At 42.6% G+C, this 22,265-nt stretch overlaps 1 protein-coding gene across 1 annotated transcript in view; it reads right to left on the bottom strand.

The window, feature by feature from the left end:
• Window positions 1-354: 354 nt before the first annotated feature.
• The window catches only part of LOC139413567 (potassium voltage-gated channel subfamily B member 1-like), a 96,381-nt gene continuing 74,470 nt past the window's right edge, over window positions 355-22,265 (bottom strand). Inside the window, exon 2 of the mRNA XM_071161074.1 lies at window positions 355-3,013. Within this exon, the coding sequence (XP_071017175.1) occupies window positions 1,130-3,013 (1,884 nt within the window). The 3' untranslated portion in view covers window positions 355-1,129. The remainder of the gene's footprint in view (window positions 3,014-22,265) is intronic.

Here is a 22,265-nt window from a genome sequence, read left to right as displayed (position 1 = left end):
CTTTTCCCATTGACTGCAATGTATTGAGAAAAACATCAGGTACATTTTTACCTTTTTGCAAAAATGTGCCAGGATGACGTTTTCAGGCTGATAATGGGCTGATGCTGTTTATCCCCTCCCCAGTAGCAACTGTGATTGGATATGATTCATGACAACCAACCACAACCACACATCTGAGAGAGTATTAAAACATAAAGGAACCCGGCTTATCCTGTTTTCTGTGTGTAAATATCACCTGTTTGCATAAAACCCCCAAAAAATCAAAAACAAACACATAAGTAAACAAACAAAACAACAACGAATACACTGTACAGAATTGAAAATATTTATCACTCATCACATTTTTCACTATCTCATGCCAGGAATAGGGCATGATGGGAATGGGGAAACAGACAGGATATGACAGTGGCTGTGTCCTCTGTAATGGCTGACCATTACAACAGGGATGAAAGTTCACCTCTTAGACAGCATCACAAAATAACAGACCAAAGAAATTATGCTATTTACTTTTTGTTTTTTTTGTTTTAAAGAACGGAAAAATAATATACATAAAATGATGTATGCCTGTGTGTGTATGTGTATGTTTATCTGCCTATCATCATGCATAAACATACACTCACAGACATACAAGCACACGCACACATGCTATGCATACACACAGTCGCATATACTGTAACTAAGGCCAGTTTTGAGGAAGAAAACAAACAAAATTTCTCTTAACACAATGTTGATTCAGTAATGGCTAAATCTACAGTGCATGACCTGATTCTGCAGAGTTATGTGTATCCCCTTTGGACACAGCAATGCACCCTCTCTTTCTCAGTCCCACAGTAGCATCTCCCAATGCCTTCAGTAATTTTGCTGCCATCCTGACAGTGTATGCACTCAAGTAGCAGGAAAAGGAAGGAAGAGTAAGCTCCATCCTGTGTCCCAAAAGTTCTACTTATTGGGCTTTTGTTACAAACCAAAACAAAACGCCAAATGTGTTTTCAGTGCCTTTTACTCAAGTGAGTAGAGGTGCAGCTCCTGGTATGGGTTAGAGTTCATGTTTTTTTTTATTTCTCTGTAGTGTTTACACCATGTCCTCCTGTTTGGGTGCTCTCTATACTAACTTTTCCCTCCTCCTGCCTCACTTGCTCTCATTATTGGTGTTTGAACAACTCCTCTCTACCCGGGAGAGCACATGGTTCTCCTGTCCCCCCCCTGGCCTGCCCTCCAAGGGGAACACACTATTAGCCAGCATCCTCTGGGAGCCCTCCAGGTGGTTGGCTGCAATGTGGTGGCTGCTATGGGAGCTGAGCTTGGGGCTGGCTTTTCCCAGGAGCCTCTGGGAGGGGTTGGTGCCTGAGCCATCATGGAGGTGCTCCTCCTCGTCTGTGTCAGCGTCGATGAACTTACTAATGGAAGCGTCGTGGAATGTGAAGACTGTGGGGACCAGGGTCTCATGGGGTGGGGTCCTGCTGCTGGCGGTGGTGTAGACAGACACCTCAGGACTCATGAAGGAGTGGTCAGAGAGGGCGGAGCTATCTGAGAGGGCCCCACCCACTGGACCCTGTGCTGAGAAGGAGGAGGAGGGGTCCGCGCCTCCACCTTTGAAGTTGACCTTGAGTGAGCGGTTCTTGAGAGGGTTACTGAAGCGCATTCCACGGGGGCTGTCAGGGAGGCCGCACTTAGAGCCTCGTCCTCCAGGGAGCTTGGTAGCAGTGTGAGGGCCGTCCATGGCCTCATCCTCCAGGGTGATCTCAAGCACGGGGTTGGCGCTAACCCTCCCTGGTACACTGGTGCTGGGGCTGTGAGAGAAGCGGGCGCTTTCGGTGAAGTCGGCAGCGCAGCTCATGAAGCTGTCAATGCTGGACATGCTCCTCATATCTGTGGTTGGGGCAGGCTCCATGGGGATGCTTCCCATCTCTATCTCATCTCTCTTCTTGGCTGCTTTAGATAAAGGTCCCTTGTCCTTGTTGTTAAGGTTAGGTTGAGATTGGGTCTTGGCCATCTTGTTGTACAGCTCCTCCAGTTTCTGAGCGTTGAGGTGCTGAGGGCTTCCAGGACGGGCTTTGTCTGGTGAGCTGGGCTCCAGGGACTTGGCGGAAACCGTCTCTGAGGTAGTCCGCTTGGGAGTCCCTTTCCTGTAGCTGGGAGACAGATGGTTGCCCTGCAACTTCCCCATGTTCTCTCCATTATTTTCTACCACTACGTCCATGAGCTCGACGCTACGTGCAAACGCCTCCTTCATGTTCATGGAGACGATGCTGCCGTTTCTCTTGGCTTTCTCCAGGGCCTCCCGCCTCTTGATGGCCTTTTCCTGCCTCTTCTGCTCCTTGTAGAACTCTGAGAAGTTGTTGACGATGATGGGGATGGGCAAGGCTATCACCAACACTCCAGCTATGCAGCACAGACCCCCAATAATTTTGCCCAATAAAGTCTTTGGGTATATGTCGCCATACCCCACCGTAGTCATAGTAATGGTGGCCCACCAGAAGGAGGCCGGGATGCTTTTAAACTTAGTGTCCTCTTCGTCCTTCTCAGCGAAGAAGACGAGACTGGAGAAGATCATGATGCCCATGGCCAAGAAGAGGATGAGCAGGCCCAGCTCGTTGTAACTCCTCCTCAGGGTGAAGCCCAGAGACTGGAGCCCTGTGGAATGCCTGGCTAGCTTCAGAATACGCAGAATACGCATGATCCTGAAGATCTGCACCACCCTCCGGACGTTCTGGAACTGTAGAACACTCTTATTGGATTCAGTCAGGAAGATGGTGACGTAGTAGGGCAGGATGGCCAGCAGGTCAATGATGTTCAGCGGACCCTTGAAGAACTTCCACTTGCTTGGCGAGGAGATGAAGCGAAGCAAATACTCCATTGTGAACCAGGCGATGCACACCGCCTCCACGTGAGCCAGCTGAGGGTTGTCTGTCACCTGGCCAAACTCGTCTATGTCCTGCAGCTCCGGGAGGGTGTTCAGAGACAAGGCAATAGTTGACAGCACGATAAAGAGGATGGAGATGATGGCCAGGACCTGTTGAAACACAACCAAGACAACACGTTTCAGTCAAACTTCAGTGCAGTGACATGCTGAACATTAATGCCAGAGCATTTCAAGGCCTTTTAGTCTGGATCCAACTATGCGATTAAACAACTTTCAAAGATGCTCTAAATATCCTAAGTACGGCTGCAGCAAATAAAAACAGTCATTATGTAAAGCTGACGCCTAAAAAATATGATTAATTCATGACCCACTTAGCTCTCTGACTAATTTCTCCTGAACATAATGAAAAGGCTACGGTCCTATCAGGACTAGCGGGTTTTTAAAGAGAAAAAAATGTCAAAGATAAATATCATCTAGATGGCCTGGTCATTCAAGTCTGACCAAAATAATGTTTAGAATGTCAGTGCCATTCCTTTTAAAAACGTGAACCAAAATACTAGTTTCCCTGGTAACCCACTTTCTTTGCCACCAAATGTTGTATTTTCTGTGGATTGACAGAACACACACCATGAGATGAGGGTGCACATTGATCCTCAGATAGTGTGTGTGTATTACCAGCGTTCCCTATCACAGTAGGAGGGTGTGATGGCTGTCAGCTGGCTGTCAGCTGCAATCTCTTCAGCTATGAGTTGTGGTGTGTTATATCCCTGCCAAATGTGTGCCCTTGTTCCTATCCTGCTTTATGCCTCCTTTCAGTCCCTCCTCATCTGCCTCTCTCCTTCAGACTGACTCCCTCAGACTTATTGTCCTAGTTCTTCTACAAAGCACCTTGCAAAGTTAGTGTACTACTAGCAGACTACTAGAGACATAGATTCACAGCACAGTCTGAGACTCCACTGCATGATGAGAGCATTTGGACCTGTAAGAAGGTCAAAGGGGAACAGGATGATGAGTACTACATGCTGAGTACATCAGGATCTGGATAAGGTATTGTGGATTAACAGAGTGCATTCAGGGCTGTGTGTACCCTGCTTGTGGCACACCTATTATTCCTCTACCAGCCAGTGTGTGTCAATCCAACACAAGGTCACAGTGGAGGCTGTGTCCCTATCCATGTCCCAGGTCAGTGCAGTGCAGGATTACTCCCTGGCAGTGCTCAGCACTCATTAACTTTAATTAATCCTGGCAGGTGAGGTGCCTGCAAACCCACCCTGGCCTTTAGGGAGAGGCTGAGAGAGAGAGAGAGATAGGGAGAGTCTGAGAGAGAGAGTGCGAGAGAGTCAAAGAGAGACTATGGGAGACAAAGAGACAAAGAAAGACAAAGAGAGGTAGAGACAAACTGGACTAAAGCGTTTCAGCATGATTTTGATGCCCAAGTTAAAAGAGAGTGAATTAAAGGCCAGACACGAGTTTAAACTTAATCAGGGCCACCCCTAACATGTCCTTCATCTAGTCAGGATCCTGAGGGACCAGAGTGATGGATGAAAATCTACAAACACATTAGATCCAAAGTGGATTTGCTCCCATGAAAGATTCACTCAACCAATCACCATTAATGACTCAAGTTTCAAGTGTAAACTGCACATTACATATTTGCAAGGACAAATAACTTTTGAATATGCAGTATGTCACCGTATCCTTATATTTCCATTGTGTTTATAAGGATACTGTGTAGTGTTTGTGGTTCTTGTTTATTGAACTGACACACCAAAAACCTACACGCATTGGTTGTTAGGCATACTATACCTCATACATGACTAAGTGCACATTACGCCTGACATCCAGACATGAAATACTGTAACTCTGCCAGTGGGACAAACATAAACGACTTTTCACAATGACTTTCTAAAACTGTCCACACAATTTCACACATTACACACTATATCACGTGAACGGTAACACCTTTAAAGGTGTTATACTACCATGAAATAAAACAGGGATATCTGCTTGTCCTACTGAAAGATTAATCTAACCTGCTCGCTGTGTCTAGTCTAGATGTTTATCTCTCACACAAACATACTCAGTGTTGGGTTACAAAGCAGGGATGGAGAGAGCTCACGATTGGTTAAAACAGACCATGGACCATGTGTAACCGATGTGAAATGCTAGCTAGTTAGCGGTGGTGCGCGCTAATAGCGTTTAGAGCCCGGGTAGGGGCGAGGGACAGACTGAAGTTAAACTGTTACACATGTAATGGCACAGAGCCAGCTCCAGCGCTGCTCCCCACACACTGAGAATCCAGATAAATTATATCAACTACAATCCGAGCAGCACAGTGTGATGTGAATGGGAACTGCATGCACTCACATGCTCATCTCTCTGGCTAGTGTGTGTGATTAGAGTAGAGTACTAGGGATCACAGAGCTCTGGGCTCCCGAGCCCTGGCTCCAAAAAAGGCCTTTGAGGAGAGGCAGCTGTTTATTTTATTTTATTTTTATTTCACCTTTATTTAACCAGGTAGGCTAGTTGAGAACAAGTTCTCATTTACAACTGCGACCTGGCCAAGATAAAGCATAGCAGTGTGAACAGACAACAACACAGAGTTACACATGGAGTAAACAATAAACAAGTCAATAACACAGTAGAAAAAAAGAAAAAAATTGTCTATATACATTGTGTGCAAAAGGCATGAGGAGGTAGGCGAATAATTACAATTTTGCAGATTAACCCTGGAGTGATACATGATCAGATGGTCATGTGCAGGTAGAGATACTAGTGTGCAAAAGAGCAGAAAAGTAAATAAATAAAAACAGTATGGGGATGAGGTAGGTAAATTGGGTGTGCCAGCTCAGAGTTACATCCAGCATCCAGCTCAGAGTTACATCCAGTGAGTGCTAGCTAGCTAGCTAGTACAATACTAGCTAGCTAGTGTGTAGTAGCTAGCTAGCTAGTGTGTTGTGACGTAATGCTTATAGTGACGTAATGCTTGTAGTGACGTAATGCTAATGGGCACGGCGTGTTGTGACGTAATGCTAATGGACATTATACTTTTACAAGTACCCTGAATGGCAGTTGGCGCGGCCTGTAGTAGGCGCGCCAACTAGTTAAAGTAGGTAGTTAATGTAGTCCGCAGATAGATATTATTGTAATGAACAAAGACAGTGTGGGCATGGATATGAGGATCTGCAACAGAATACATGTGCTAGAAGTTGTCAACGTAAAAGCTGTGAGACTCTAACTAACGTTACCTGACCATCGCTCCAGCTAGCTAGCTTTCGACAGGTTAGTAATAAGGGCCACCAACAAGTCAAGTCAAGCTAACTAGCTAGCTGCCTTCCTTCAATGCTTTGGTGGCTTACTGACAGACAAGACAGGGAGCTTATATTAGAAGTCACCAAGTATCGAGCTTAAGGCTACAGCTAGCTAGCTATCATATCAAAGATGTGTGTACACGTGCACGCATGCGTGTTTCTGTCTGTGTGTGTGTACACACTGTCCAAGAATCGATCAAAACTAGCCAGACCCAGCTAACACTGCTTGACATACCAAGTTTTGACCTTCACCCTCTCTCTGACATCAGGTGAGTATGAAGTAATTATCAGCAATTGTCTATATCAGCGAGGGGCAACTCCATTCCTCGGGGGCCTGATTGGTGTCATACTTTTCCCCCAGCCATATAGCTAACACGCCTGATTAAACTAATTGCATTCATAAACAGAAAACCATGATTAGTTGATTATTGGAGTTGGGTGTGTCACTAATCAGGCCCCCAAGGACTGGAGTTGTCCATCCCTGTTCTATATGGTGTAGGTAGCTATAGCGCTCTCAAACACAACTGGACCTCGAAGCCAGTTCCACTGCTTTTTTTCATTGTTTCCCTCTAATCAGGGACTGATTTAGACCTGTGACACAAGGTGGGTGCAATTAGTTATCAGGTAGAACAGAAAACCAGCAGGCTCCTGACCTATAGCTGGTCCTTCCCTCTACCTAATAATGGAAGAGATGAAAGGAGAAGGGCACAGTATGGTATCTGAACTGATCATCATGAACTTCATGTAATTACATGACCAATACAGTAAGTTAAAATTATTGTAGTTTATTTGCAGACATGACTGTAGTATACTGTAATATTTACTGTAGTGTTTTTGCGGACATGGCTGTAGTATACTATACTGTTTTTGCCGACTGTACTGTTTTAGCAGACATGACCATAGTCTACTATAGTATTTACTGTAGTGTTTTTGCAGACATGACTGTAGTACACTTCAGTATTCACAGTAGTGTTTTTGCAGACATGATTGTAGTATATTATACACTGCTCAAAAAAATAAAGGGAACACTTAAAAAACATAATGTAACTCCAAGTCAATCACACTTCTGTGAAATCAAACTGTCCACTTTGGAAGCAACACTGATTGACAATAAATGTCACATGCTGTTGTGAAAATGGAATAGACAACAGGTGGAAATTATAGGCAATTAGCAAGACACCCCCAATAAAGGAGTGGTTCTGCAGGTGGTGACCACAGACCACTTCTCAGTTCCTATGCTTCCTGGCTGATGTTTTGGTCACTTTTGAATGCTGGCGGTGCTTTCACTCTAGTGGTAGCATGAGACGGAGTCTAGAGCCCACACAAGTGGCTCAGGTAGTGCAGCTCATCCAGGATGGCACATCAATGCGAGCTGTGGCAAGAAGGTTTGCTGTGTCTGTCAGCGTAGTGTCCAGAGCATGGAAGCGCTATCCGGAGACAGGCCAGTACATCAGGAGACGTGGAGGAGGCCGTAGGAGGGCAACAACCCAGCAGCAGGACCGCTACCTCCGCCTTTGTGCAAGGAGGAGCAGGAGGAGCACTGCCAGAGCCCTGCAAAATGACCTCCAGCAGGCCACAAATGTGCATGTGTCTGCTCAAACGGTCAGAAACAGACTCCATGAGGGTGTTATGAGGGCCCGACGTCCACAGGTGGGGGTTGTGCTTACAGCACATAGATATGTTTTTGGCATTTGCCAGAGAACACCAAGATTGGCAAATTTGCCACTGGCGCCCTGTGCTCTTCACAGATGAAAGCAGGTTCACACTGAGCACATGTGACAGACGTGACAGAGTCTGGAGACGCCGTGGAGAACGTTCTGCTGCCTGCAACATCCTCCAGCATGACCGGTTTGGCGGTGGGTCAGTCATGGTGTGGGGTGGCATTTCTTTGGGGGGCCGCACAGCCCTCCATGTGCACGCCAGAGGTAGCCTGACTGCCATTAGGTACCGAGATGAGATCCTCAGACCCCTTGTGAGACCAATGCTAGACCTCATGTGGCTGGAGTGTGTCAGCAGTTCCTGCAAGAGGAAGACATTGATGCTATGGACTGGCCCGCCCGTTCCCCAGACCTGAATCCAATTGAGCACATCTGGGACATCATGTCTCGCTCCATCCACCAACGCCACGTTGCACCACAGACTGTCCAGGAGTTGGCGGATGCTTTAGTCCAGGTCTGGGAGGAGATCCCTCAGGAGACCATCCGCCACCTCATCAGGAGCATGCCCAGGCGTTGTAGGGAGGTCATACAGGCATGTGGAGGCCACACACACTACTGAGCCTCATTTTGACTTGTTTTAAGGACATTACATCAAAGTTGTATCAGCCTGTAGTGTGGTTTTTCACTTTAATTTTGGTGTGACTCCAAATCCAGACCTCCATGGGTTGATAAATTTGATTTCCATTGATAATTTGTGTGTGATTTTGTTGTCAGCACATTCAACTATGTAAAGAAAAATGTATTTAAGAATATTTCATTCATTCAGATCTAGGATGTGTTATTTTAGTTTTCCCTTTATTTTTTTGAGCAGTGTAGTATTCACTGTAGTGTTTTTGCAGAAATGCCTGTAGTATACTATAGTATTCACTATAGTGTTTTACAGACATGACTGTAGTGCACTGCAGGGTTTACTGTAGTTTATTTTGGGACATGACTGTAGTATACTGTAATATTTACTGTAGTGTTTTTGCAGACATGACTATAGTATATAGTATACAGTCTACTAAGGTTAGCTAAAATGGCACATCTACCAGACTATGGCAGTTACTGTTTAATGAGGTGAACACCTCAACCAGAACATAAGACACCGGTTAGTAACAGGCCACCTATTGAGTTCGGTCAACAGTTCTGAGCAATGCAACGGACCATAAAACACCTTAGCAAAAATATAAAATGTGTATTACAATTGCAACATCTAAACATTAGAGGTTCTAAGCCCATTACAGGGAAACAGTACAGAGGCAGAGAAAGAACAAGCAACGTTTATTAAATCTTAGAGGATTAGGTATGCCTGTTTGACACAGATAGATAAATAACACACATTAACAAGAGTAGACCATAATGACTTCTTAGATATTACTTCCACTAGATAGCTTTTTGAAATACAGGGTTTCACAGAGATTCAGCTGACCAAGTTCATAAGATGTCCAAAAACAGTGACAAATAATACTGCACTTCTGAATATACAAAATAAACAGTTAACCACTGCATTTACATAAACAATACATATTTTTGAAATACAACTGACTTTACTTAAAGACAGTCACCTTATTGGAGGGCGCTACCATAAACTGCCTGGACCTCAAACCAGCAAAGTCTCTCCTAACAAACCCACTGAAAACAAAAGTACATTATAGCAGTGGCTTAACATAATGAACATCAACCACACCCAAAATATTAATTCAAGACAGCATGGCCACAAAATGGCTCACAGAAATAAACCAACAGCAACAACCCCATGCAGCCTGTACACACAAAGGATCTTCCCAGTACAAAGCTCTCACCTGAACATGTACAATGGGTGCTTGTATACATTTCCTGCATGTCCTCCTCTAATAAGGGTGCACAGGGAAACACTGACCAAAACTTTGCTTCCTAGCTTGTCACACAATATTCTTCAGTTACAAGACTGTAACTGATTGAGGATTAGGGGAAGGTTATGGTGATGCCCATCTACTGTGGGATTTCAGTTAAAGAGCAGGCAGAGGCAGAGATGCTTTTCAGTTTAAGAGTCTTATAGATTCAGGTAATCGTGATGATACATGGCAGGGAATGATTGACAGTTGTTGACATGTGATTCGTCTTGAATTGAGACTTGATTGGCTTTGTATGGAGTATGGTTTACCTAAAAGGAGACACAGAAAGGTGAAAATAATAAAGGAAAATAACATCAGTGAACATACATCATTAATTGGCTGTTAATGGCAATAATAAATTACACTATAGCAATGCAATAAGCATATAACATGGGTAAAGCTATGCATAAATATAGCAGCAGTTAACAATGAACGGCCAGAAAGGGTGTGCAGTAGCATGTGGCATGGTAAGCAGAAGCCAGATATTTTATTTATCAATGGCTTCATAGCACATCATGGCAAGCAAACAAACAATATAAGCTAACAAATAGCAGGCCTAGTTAACATAACAAAGGCAATGCACAACAGGTGCAAAAAACATGTAGATATTTTATTATTTTCCCCAAACCCTACCACCCCTCCCCTATTGGAGAATAATAATGGACAACAACACTTAGGCTTCTACTTCCAGCTTGGGGCAAAAAAGTATTTAGTCAGCCACCAATTGTACAAGTTCTCCCACTTAAAAAGATGAGAGAGGCCTGTAATTTTCATCATAGGTACACTTCAACTATGATAGACCAAAATGAGAAAAAAAAATTCAGAAAATCACATTGTAGGATTTTTAATGAATTTATTTGCAAATTATGGTGGAAAATAAGTATTTGATCAATAACAAAAGTTTCTCAATACTTTGTTATATATCCTTTGTTGGCAATGACAGAGGTCAAACGTTTTCTGTAAGTCTTCACAAGGTTTTCACACACTGTTGCTGGTATTTTGGCCCATTCCTCCATGCAGATCTCCTCTAGAGCAGTGACGTTTCGGGGCTGTTGCTGGGCAACACAGACTTTCAACTCCCTCCAAAGATTTTCTATGGGGTTGAGATCTGGAGACTGGCTAGGCCACTCCAGGACCTTGAAATGCTTCTTACGAAGCCACACTTCGTTCGTGTGTTTGGGATCATTGTCATGCTGAAAGACCCAGCCACGTTTCATCTTCAATGCCCTTGCTGATGGAAGGAAGTTTTCACTCAAAATCTCACGATACACGACCCCATTCATTCTGTCCTTTACACGGATCAGTCGTCCTGGTCCCTTTGCAGAAAAACAGCCCCAAAGCATAATGTTTCCACCCCCATGCTTCACAGTAGGTATGGTGTTCTTTGGATGCAACTCAGCATTCTTTGTCCTCCAAACACGATGAGTTGAGTTTTTACCAAAAAGTTATATTTGGGTTTCATCTGACCACATGACATTCTCCCAATCTTCTTCTGGATCATCCAAATGCTCTCTAGCAAACTTCAGACGGGCCTGGACATGTACTGGCTTAAGCAGGGGGACACGCCTGGCACTGCAGGATATGAGTCCCAGGCGGCGTAGTGTGTTACTGATGGTAGGCTTTGTTACTTTGGTCCCAGCTCTCTGCAGGTCATTCACTAGGTCCCCCCGTGTAGTTCTGGGATTTTTTCTCACCGTTCTTGTGATCATTTTGACCCCACGGGATGAGATCTTGCGTGGAGCCCCAGATCGAGGGAGATTATCAGTGGTCTTGTATGTCTTCCATTTCCTAATAATTGGTCCCACAGTTGATTTCTTCAAACCAAGCTGCTTACATATTGCAGATTCAGTCTTCCCAGCCTGGTGCAGGTCTACAATTTTGTTTCTGGTGTCCTCTGACAGCTCTTTGGTCTTGGCCATAGTGGAGTTTGGAGTGTGACTGTTTGAGGTTGTGGACAGGTGTCTTTTATACTGATAACAAGTTCAAACAGGTGCCATTAATACAGGTAACGAGTGGAGGACAGAGGAGCCTCTTAAAGAAGAAGTTTCAGGTCTGTGAGAGCCAGAAATCTTGCTTGTTTGTAGGTGACCAAATACTTATTTTCCACCATAATTTGCAAATAAATTCATTAAAAATCCTACAATGTGATTTTCTGGATTTCTTTCTCATTTTGTCTGTCATAGTTGAAGTGTACCTATGATGAAAATTACAGGCCTCTCTCATCTTTTTAAGTGGGAGATCTTGCACAATTGGTGGCTGACTAAATACTTTTTTGCCCCACTGTACTACATACATTTTACAGACACGGTATATTTTACAATAGTTATCTTTTGTTTGTTTTTAGTCCCATCGTTCAGCTGCCCTCAACCCCTCCCATCTACCTCTGAACACCATCCTGTTTTCATTTCTATTTGCCATATATTTTCCAACTGTGCTGTTTCACAAAAGTTCTGAACCTATATACATTTTACGGACACAGTATTTTTTACATTAGCTATCTTGTTATTTTTAGTCCCACTCTTTAGCTCTACTCAACCACTCCCATCTATCTCTGAACGCTATTTGCCATATATTTTTCAACTGTGCTGTGATGATTCTGTTCTGAACCTTTCTAGTCTCAGTGTCTACAGATTTTAAATTAAAGATTTTTAAAAAATCTAAGAGTAGTAGTGCAACAATTATTAAAATGCATCCATTAACACTACACGTACCAAAGACAACAGGGCCCTGTTACCCAAAAGCATCTAAAAGGCTCTGTCTTATTCTCGTTAAGTTCATCATTAAAACCTTCGTAGGAGCATCGTTAAATCTCAGAGCCAACCCTGTTCCTTGAGAGCTACCCGCCTGTAGGTTTTCTCTCCATCCCCAGTTGTATCTAACCTGGTTCAGGCAATCAACCAGCTAATTATTAGAATCAGGTATGCTAGATTAGGATTGGAATGAAAACCTACTCTCCAGGAACAGGGTTGGAGAGCCCTGATTTACAGCATGGTCAATCAAGTTACTATTTCAGACATTTTCAGACTACTAAACAACTATTGATCTAGAACACAGGAGAGTTACTGCAAGTTGCAAAGAAAACAGGACCTACCTCCACTATTCCAGCACTATTCCAACTTTAACATTTAAAAAAAAAATGTAATACATTTTTTATTATTTCAATTCATATGATTCATAAATAATTAATCAAATCACTTATGCTTAGTTTAATTCAGTGACAACAAAAATATTCCAAAAACAATATTTGTAAATGATTTAGTCCAATCAACGTAAACTAAATATCATGTGGCTGTCCATGGTACTGATTTGTGTGTGTGTGTGTGTGTGTGTGTCTGCGTGCATAAGTAGAAAACATGTTGACTCACCCTACTTGTAGAGAAACGCCAATGCCATCCTCTTCTCTTCTCCTCTCTCTCTTTCATTATGCCGAAACAGGCTACACTGAGTATACAAAACATTATGAACACCTACTCTATCCATGACATAGACTGACCAGGTGAATCCAGGTGAAAGCTATGATCCCTTATTGATGTCACTTGTTAAATACACTTCAATCCGTGTAGATGAAGGGGAGGAGACAGGTTAAAGAAGGATTTTTAAGCCTTGAGACATGATTGTGTATGTGTGCTATTCAGAGGGTAAATGGGCAAGACAAAAGATTGAAGTGCCTTTGAACGGGGTATGCTCAACAGTTTCCTGTGTGTATCAAGAATGGTCCATCACCCAAACGACATCCAGCCAACTTGATAAAACTGTGGGCCAGCATCCGTGTGGAACTTTCGACACCTTGTAGGGGGGTGCAACTCAATATTAGGAAGGTGTTCCTAATGTTTGGTATACTCAGTGTATGACTCTTCCATACAGTACACGCTTTTTGTTTTTGTTGTCCTACGTTACCTGACTAAAATGCTTGCTCGCTTCCTTTTAATCGGCACCGATGAGCCAGCTAGTTAACATTAGCCAACTACAGCTAGCTACATATTGAACTTCCATCCTCTCAGGCCAGGGGCACAATGTATGAATTTATGGTTTGATGAGAATCATTGTTATAATCATTGGCCAGTATGGAGAATTAAGTAAAACCACAAGTTCATAACCTTATCTCCATCCATGGGTAATTTAGGAAAGGACCAATTTTAGCTAGCTAGCCACCGGTGGACAACTACACAACGAGACACAACGATTCCATTTTGTTTGTCAATGACGTTTAGCTTTTGATGGGATGCGATTGGTGTGAAGCCAAATCACATCACTTGACACTTTTTTTTTGCTCAACGCTGATTGGCTATTGTTGCATATTTTTTATCAAGGGAGGCCAAATGCTCACTGGCTTCCCTTACATTCAATGCTACGATTCACATCAATATCATACACTTTTTGACCAGACAGCATCAGATAGATGGGCTACACATACAGAGACAGGGGAGCGTTTATCTCGCATGCTTTCTCTGGTGAGATACATTTAGCCTTTTTCGAATTGAAGGAAAATTATGAAATACAGAGAGATAAAGGAAAAATGACTTTGTTTAAAAAAATGTCTTCGTCAATTTTTGGGGAAGCCTGGCTTCCCTTGGCAGCCATGAATACACGCCACAGTGTAACTCTGAGATGGATGCTTTATATAACTCTGAGCTGGATGCTGGATGTAGCACTACTCTGAGCTGGAGGCCAGATGTAACTTTGAGCTGGATGCTGGATGCTGGATGTATAACACTACTCTGAGATGGATGCTGGATGTAACACTACTCTGAGCTGGATGCTAGATGTAACTCTGAGCTGGATGTTAGATATAACTCTGAGCTGGATGCTGGATGTAACACTACTCTGAGCTGGATGCTGGATGCTCTCCACAAGACATCCAGGTCACTATGCCATATGGCTTGTTTTACTTCCACATCCCACTCAACATCCACTCCAGGGAGGGTGACGTCCATGTGCTCTAGTGTCCGTCTTACAGACCTACTGCCTTTGAGGGGAACTCACGCTCATCAGATTCTGGCTAATGTAGCCTGATGAGCAGACAGGGCTGTAGCAGCGTGCCTAATGAAGTGTGCTAAATAGGAACAACAGCATTGAAACTGAGCCCAGGTGTGTGTGTGCTAACTATAAAAGAGCAGCTGAAGTATGACTGCTCTGCCCCTCTAATCTCTCTCCCATAATACATCTTCCCACTCCAGTCTCGGTGCACTGCCAGCCTCAGCCAGCCAGCTAGGCAAAGAGGAGATTACGGGGACATGGACTCACAACAGAGAGAAGTCTACTCAAGGCACTTACAGCAAAGACAACTCCACACTACAGGGGTAGAGGGTTTAAAGTGACTGATTGAGGCAGGGAAACAGGCAGTGAGGCAGAAACGTGTGAGCTTCCTGGAGGAGGAAGTGTGTGGAGATTTCAGCAGGGTCCCAGAGGATGGTGACTCTTGTGGGTCTGGTTGCCAGAGCAGTGATGTGAGAGAGGAGTAGGGTTGAGTAGTGGGAGGTATTCCCGTGGGGACTGAATGATGGTATGTTTGTGTGTGCTTGTAAGGTGGACATGCGGGGCAGTGGTGAAAGAACCGCAGGGTTGTCTGAGTCTTACGTAAACAGGAAATGAGACGGGATGTCTCCATGTCCTCACTTTCAGTCATTAGGAGTGAATGATGAGGTAACAGAGCCTGCTGATCCACTGCCATCCACTAATACAACTATTCCCAAACTAAGGTACGCGCAATACCGTTGGGGGTACCTCAAATAAAATGTGATTCACATTTTCAAGCAGACCATTTAGATTTTCCAACTGGGCTATACATTTGCGGGATGTTTTTTTCTCACCTGAGTAGCCTTGTTTCACTGCCAAAAATCGAATTAAACCATCTAGTGTTCAGCGAAATAACAACACAATGTAAAATACAGGTAGCCTAGTCAAATAATTTACATCCAATCACATTAACATTAACCGTTACTCTCTCGCGGAAATTCCACAAACGGTTCGTGTGTAGCCAAACGAAGCTGCTACTCATTCCGTTTGCTCGAAAATTGAAAAGTAAGGCCTGCGTCCATAGAGACACATACCAGCTGTACTGGTAGTACTGCTACTACCAACAGTACTACATCTGCACTGTTACACGACGCATCAGTGACATGGCTGGAAGAGTTTTGAAACAATTACTGCTTCGCATACAAGCCAATGAATTATATGTGTTACAGCTGGAAGAGTCAACAGACATGGCGGACCTGGCACAGCTCCTGGTATATGTCCGTTATGTTTATGGGGGGTCAATTAAGGAAGACATCCTCTTCTGCAAACCACTGGAAACCAGGACAACAGGAGAGGATATTTGTTAAGTACTGGACAGCTTTATGACATCAAATTGACTTTGGTGGTCAAGATGTGTTGGTATCTGAACTGATGGCGCAAATGCAACAAGCGGTTCTGTGAAAATGGAATTTAATCAGAAGCCACTGCCAGATTTCTGGATAGGGCTGAGCTCAGCGTATCCTGCCTTGGCAAATCCCCTGTTAAGACACTGATGCCCTTTGCAACCATGTACATATGTGAGAGTGGATTTTTGGCCCTCACTAGCATGATCACTAAATACAGGCACAGACTGTGTGTGGGAAATGATTTAAGACTGAGACTGAACATTTATTTAAGACTGAACAAATAAGGTTTTATACTGTATGTAAGATGGCTAAATAAAGAGCAAAATTATTGATTATTATTATTTGTGCCCTGGTTCTATAAAAGCTCTTTGTCACTTCCCACGAGCCGGGTTGTGACAAAAACTCATACTTATGTTTAATAAATGTATTGTATAGTGTGTGTGTGGCAGGCTCACAATGATGGCAAAAAACAACATTGTAGAGTGTGCTGACCCTGGTGCTAGAGGGGGTACAGCTGGAGGTTGAATGTTTGAAGGGGTACGGGACTATAAAAAGTTTGGGAACCACTGCGCTAACACATCTGGTCTATATTCGCACTCAATAAACGACAAACATTCATTCAAGTGAGGTATAGACACATTCATACCTGTACACTTGTGTGTATACCACACACAGTACATGTCTATAAATTCAGTACAATACATACACACATGCAATCTCCCCCACTTTGACTACACATACTCCTGTTTTCAGTAATAGAGTGGTAAGGAGGAGCTCCGCAGACCCTCCATGTCCAGAAGTAATTTAGCCGTTCACTGTAGTCCTTGGCGCTCTGTAGAGTTGCTATTTTCTCATGTCCATTAACTTGTGACATTCCTGGATTATTCATTATATTAATAAAGTCTAATATAATCAACAAATCAGTGATTCTTGAAAGATGGGACAATCTCTACCTTTTCTTAATATTAATAACATTTGAAATATATGATCGACCAAAGTATCAGCTATTACACCACGTATTGGAACAACCCTTTAATTCTTACATTTTTATTTTTTCATAATATGCAACTAAGTGGATTTATGTCAACTCTGTCAGACACCATAAAATACATTTCATTTTTACATGTATTGTCCAAAAGTGTTAAAGACCTTGAAACAATAATTCTAATATTATTCAAATATGTAATACAAATCTCCAAACTTCTTGTTTTATTTTATAGCACTATATAATGCTCCAAGGATAATTTTGTTAGCATTTTGACATTTATTTTCTAGATTTAGAAATAAAACATATATAAAGCAAACATTATCCCTTAGATCTAGCACAGCAAATACGTCAATAGTTTAAGCATGTTTCAGAAAAGTGATTTTAAAAAATCTCGGGGTTAGCCATCAGTGATGGAGTTGACAACAAAATACTCAAAACAGACATTTTTGCATTTAAAAATAAAAGTTAATTACAAACATTTGTAAAATATAGACAATTATTAGTTTGAAAATCCCCAATAAAAACAAAACCATTCTGTTAGATTTTTCAGCACTCTGACAGAGTTGACAAGCACTTCACTGTTAGTTACGAAGTATGTGATGAATAAAATTGGATTGAATTGATGTTTTACAGCGTTGACATAAATTGCATTTTTCTTCTTCATTCAAGTGGTATAAAAAATATACATTTCTTTTTCCGTAGTTGCTTCATGACTCTAAAACACAAAATGTATGTCCTATCAGGGAGATGGAGTTGTTGTGACAATGGGGATTTCAATATATATATTTTTATTCTATCAAAAGTAGAGAACTTTACAGACCATGAGTTGTCTTGTTGCACTACATGTTATGACTACATGAAATAAGGGTGCTTAAGGTGTAGCAGTCCCTACTCACTCTTGATTAATTTAGGATTTTAGACAAATCTGACGAAGTTCACAAAATCTCTGGACATAATCTTTTTGGGAATCACAGTTTGGAGATAAATATTATTTGAAGTCAGAAAGGGCTATTTCAAGAAACTACACAAGATCATTTTTCAGTTAATATTCATTATTGCAATTTGTCAAATTTTTAAAGACTTTATTTATTTATTTTTGTTTGTTTTGGAGGGTTTGAAAATGCGATCCTTTGCTCCAGACAAGGGCATTTCCCGGGCATAGAGCCAACATGGAAATTAATAATATAGAAAATATTTAGAAAATTACAAAAGCAAATATTTCCCCTTATAAAATTCCCCTAAATATAATTTTTCAGCCCAAATTGTCACGCCTGCTCCCGCTCCCCCTCTCTGGCGCTTGATGGTGCCAGGCTGCCCATCATTACGCACACCTTTCACTATGCACATCAGTGCTTTATTGGACTCACCTGGACTCCATCACTTTATTGATTGCCTCCTCTTTATCTGTCTATTCCTCAGTTTGATCTATGTGTCAGCATTAATGTTGTTATGTTTCCCTTGTCCAGAAGCTGTTGTTTCATGTCTGTTATTTATTAAATATTCACTCCCTGTACTTGCTTCCCGTCTCCCAGCATCTGTCCTCACAGAATGCTGACACTAATATTGGAAGCATCAGGGAGTTTTTTGTTTTGGTTGGTGACGTCGGGTCCACTGCCGAAGGAACTGGGGATGCCTTTTCTGGCTCGTCAGGCTTCCATGCCTTAACTAGCTAGAGGTTTTCTTTCATCGGTTGGCTTGGCAGGCTCCCATTCCACATCATGCCTCAGCCGGCTCGTTGGGCTCCCACGCCTCAGCTGGCTCGTTGGGTTCCCACGCCTCAGCCGGCTCATCGGGCTTCCACGTCTCGGCTGGCTCGTCCTCATCCTATGCCTCGGTCGGCCCGTCAGTGCATTCGGAAAGTATTCAGACCCTTTGACTTTTTACACATTTAGCTATGTTACAGCCTTATTCTAAAATGTATTACATATTTTTTCCCCCCTCATCAATCTACACACAATACCCATAATGACAAAGCAAAACAGGTTTTTAGATTTTTGTTTTGCAAATGCATTTTAAAAAACCCTGAAACATCACATTTACATACGTTTTCGGACCCTTTACTCAGTATTTTGTTTAATCACATTTGGCAGCGATTACAGATTCAAGTCTTATTGGGTATGCCGCTACAAGCTTGGCACACCTGTATTTGGGGAGTTTCTCCCATTCTTCTCTGCAGATCCTCTCAAGTTCTGTCAGGTTGGATGGGGAGCCTCGCTGCACAGCTATTTTCAGGTCTCTCCAGAGATGTTTGATCGGGTTCAAGTCCAGGCTCTGGCTGGGCCACTCAAGGACATTCAAAGACTTGTCCCAAAACCACTCCTGCATTGTCTTGGCTGTGTGCTTAGAGTTGTTGTCCTGTTGGAAGGTGAACCTTCTCCCCAGTCTGAGGTGCTGAGTGCTCTGGAGCAGGTTTTCATCAAGGATTTTTCTGTACTTTGCTCCATTAATTTTTCCCTTGGTCTTGACTTGTCTGCCCAGCCCCTGTCACTGAAAATCATCCCCATAGCACGAGGCTTCCACCACCATACTTCACCGTAGGGATGGTGCCAGGTTTCTTCCAGACTTGATACTTGGCATTCAGGCCAAAGGATTCAATCTTGGTTTCATTAGACCAGAGAATCTTGTTTTTCATGGTCTGAGAGTCTTAAGGTGCCTTTCGGTAAACTCCAAGCAGGCTGTCATGTGCCTTTTACTGAGGAGTGGCTTCTGTCTGGCCACTCTAGCATAAAGGCCTGATTGGTGGAGTGCTGCAGAGATGGTTGTCACTCTGGAATGTTCTCCTGGGTATTGTGTGTAGATTGATGAGGGGAAAACAACCATTTAATACATTTTAGAATCAGGCTGTAACATAACAAAATGTGTAATTCTTGGTCACGTCCCTGACCAAGGCCTTTCTTCCCCGATTGTTCAGTTTGGCCAGGTGGACAGCTCTAGGAAGAGTATTGATGGTTACAAACTTTTTCCATTTAAGAATGATGGAGGCCACTGTGTTCTTGGGGACCTTCAATGCTGCAGACATTTTTGGTCCCCTTCCCCATATCTGTGCTCTGACATGCACTGTCAACTGTGGGACCTTATATAGACAGTTATGTGCCTTTCCAAATCATGCCTAATCAATTGAATTTACCACAGGTGGACTCCAATCAAGTTGTAGAAACATCTCAAAGATGATCAATGAAAACAGGATGCCCCTGAGCTCAATTTCGAGTCTCATAGTAAATGGTCTGAATACTTATAAGTTATTTAGTTTTTTTACTTTTAATACATTTGCAAACATTTCTAAAAACCTGTTTTTGCTTTGTCATTATGGTATTGTGTGTAGATTGATGAGGATTTGTATTCATTTAATCCATTTTGGAATAAGGATGTAACATAACAAAATGTGGAAAAAAGGGAAGGGGTCTGAATACTTTACAAATGCACTGTATATCCCATTGAGCAAAGCGGGTAGAGGCTGCCCGTTGTCACAGTTCCAAGACCAGTTAGAAATGTCCAGCTAACCCTATAAGCCGTTGACGCCGGTGTATGTCAATACTTAACTTGGATCCGCACTAAGTAGCAATGATAACCTTCACCACCGTTGTCTTATGACAGACAATTAATAATTGTCAAGTTTCTTTCTATTGAATTTCTTAGTTACATGATTGTTTAACTATCAAAGGAGTTTTGATGTTGAAGGTGCAGTATTTATGAAGTTTGGCAATGAGGACGACAACTAGCATAGTTCAGCTAGCCAGCTAGTTTAGCCAGAGATACTGGATACAATGACGAGATTCTTGTCTCCACCCTAACAATGGGAAACGTCAACAGCCTGTATTCAATGGAGAGTGAGATGCTATGCTAGCCTCACGAATATGAATAGCCGTCTCGAATTTCAACAGCGACAAATCTGATATCGTTTTTTTTCTCTCAAAGTTGCATCACACTTACATCAGTACACCCGTAACAACCTAAGCATTACGAAACTTCTACAAAATTGTTACCTTGAATAAATTTGACACTCTCGCATTGCCCCCCATACAAAAACTCTTCACTTGCTTAATCATTTATGATCTTCTTGACGTGGACAGATTCTGGTTTAGCCAGGGAAAACCAGGGAAATAGAGCTCAGGACAGGATATAACTGAGTGCACATGCACACTAGGGTAAATCAGGAGAATTATATAAGTTTTTATGTCCTGATATTAGGAGCTGGCAACAAAAAGTTTTTTAAAACAATTCAGAGACTGAAACGAATACATCAAATGACAAATATCCAAGGAGAGCGAATAGATATACAAACCCAGATATCAGCTGTGACTGTCAATAGTAAAACAAAGTTTAAAATGACGTTTGAGTGTAAAATGAATCCAGAAAATTAATGGTGGAGTCGCTTCCGGACACGGTAGACTCCTCCTCCTCACCACTTTATGAGACTAAAGCGCCAGTGGCCCCTTCCCCGTCTCCTTGGAGGCAGAGTGAATATTTAATGCCCTGAAGTGTGAGCAGAACCATTCTCCTGTCCTACACAAGGTGTATGTCAGTGGGTTCTTAGTGGGGCATTTTTTAATTTTTTTTATGTCACCTTTATTTAACCAGGTAGGCTAGTTGAGAACAAGTTCTCATTTGCAACTGCGACCTGGCCAAGATAAAGCATAGCAGTGTGAACAGACAAAACAGAGTTACACATGGAGTAAACAATTAACAAGTCAGTAACACAGTAGAAAAAAAAGAGAGTCTATATACATTGTGTGCAAAAGGCATGAGGAGGTAGGTGAATAATTACAATTTTGCAGATTAACACTGGAGTGATAAATTATCAGATGGTCATGTACAGGTAGAGATATTGGTGTGCAAAAGAGCAGAAAAGTAAATAAATATAAACAGTATGGGGATGAGGTAGGTAAAATTGGGTGGGCTATTTACAGCTGCAGCGATCGGTTAGCTGCTCAGATAGCAGATGTTTGAAGTTGGTGAGGGAGATAAAAGTCTCCAACTTCAGCGATTTTTGCAATTCGTTCCAGTCACAGGCAGCAGAGAACTGGAACGAAAGGCGGCCAAATGAGGTGTTGGCTTTAGGGATGATCAGTGAGATACACCTGCTGGAGCGCGTGCTACGGGTCGGTGTTGCCATCGTGACCAGTGAACTGAGATAAGGCGGAGCTTTACCTAGCATGGACTTGTAGAT

This window comes from Oncorhynchus clarkii, chromosome 7 (genome assembly GCF_045791955.1).
Source record: "Oncorhynchus clarkii lewisi isolate Uvic-CL-2024 chromosome 7, UVic_Ocla_1.0, whole genome shotgun sequence".
NCBI lineage: Eukaryota > Metazoa > Chordata > Actinopteri > Salmoniformes > Salmonidae > Oncorhynchus > Oncorhynchus clarkii.
Note: the sequence above shows the minus strand (reverse complement) of the source record. Positions and strands in the feature narration are given on the sequence as shown.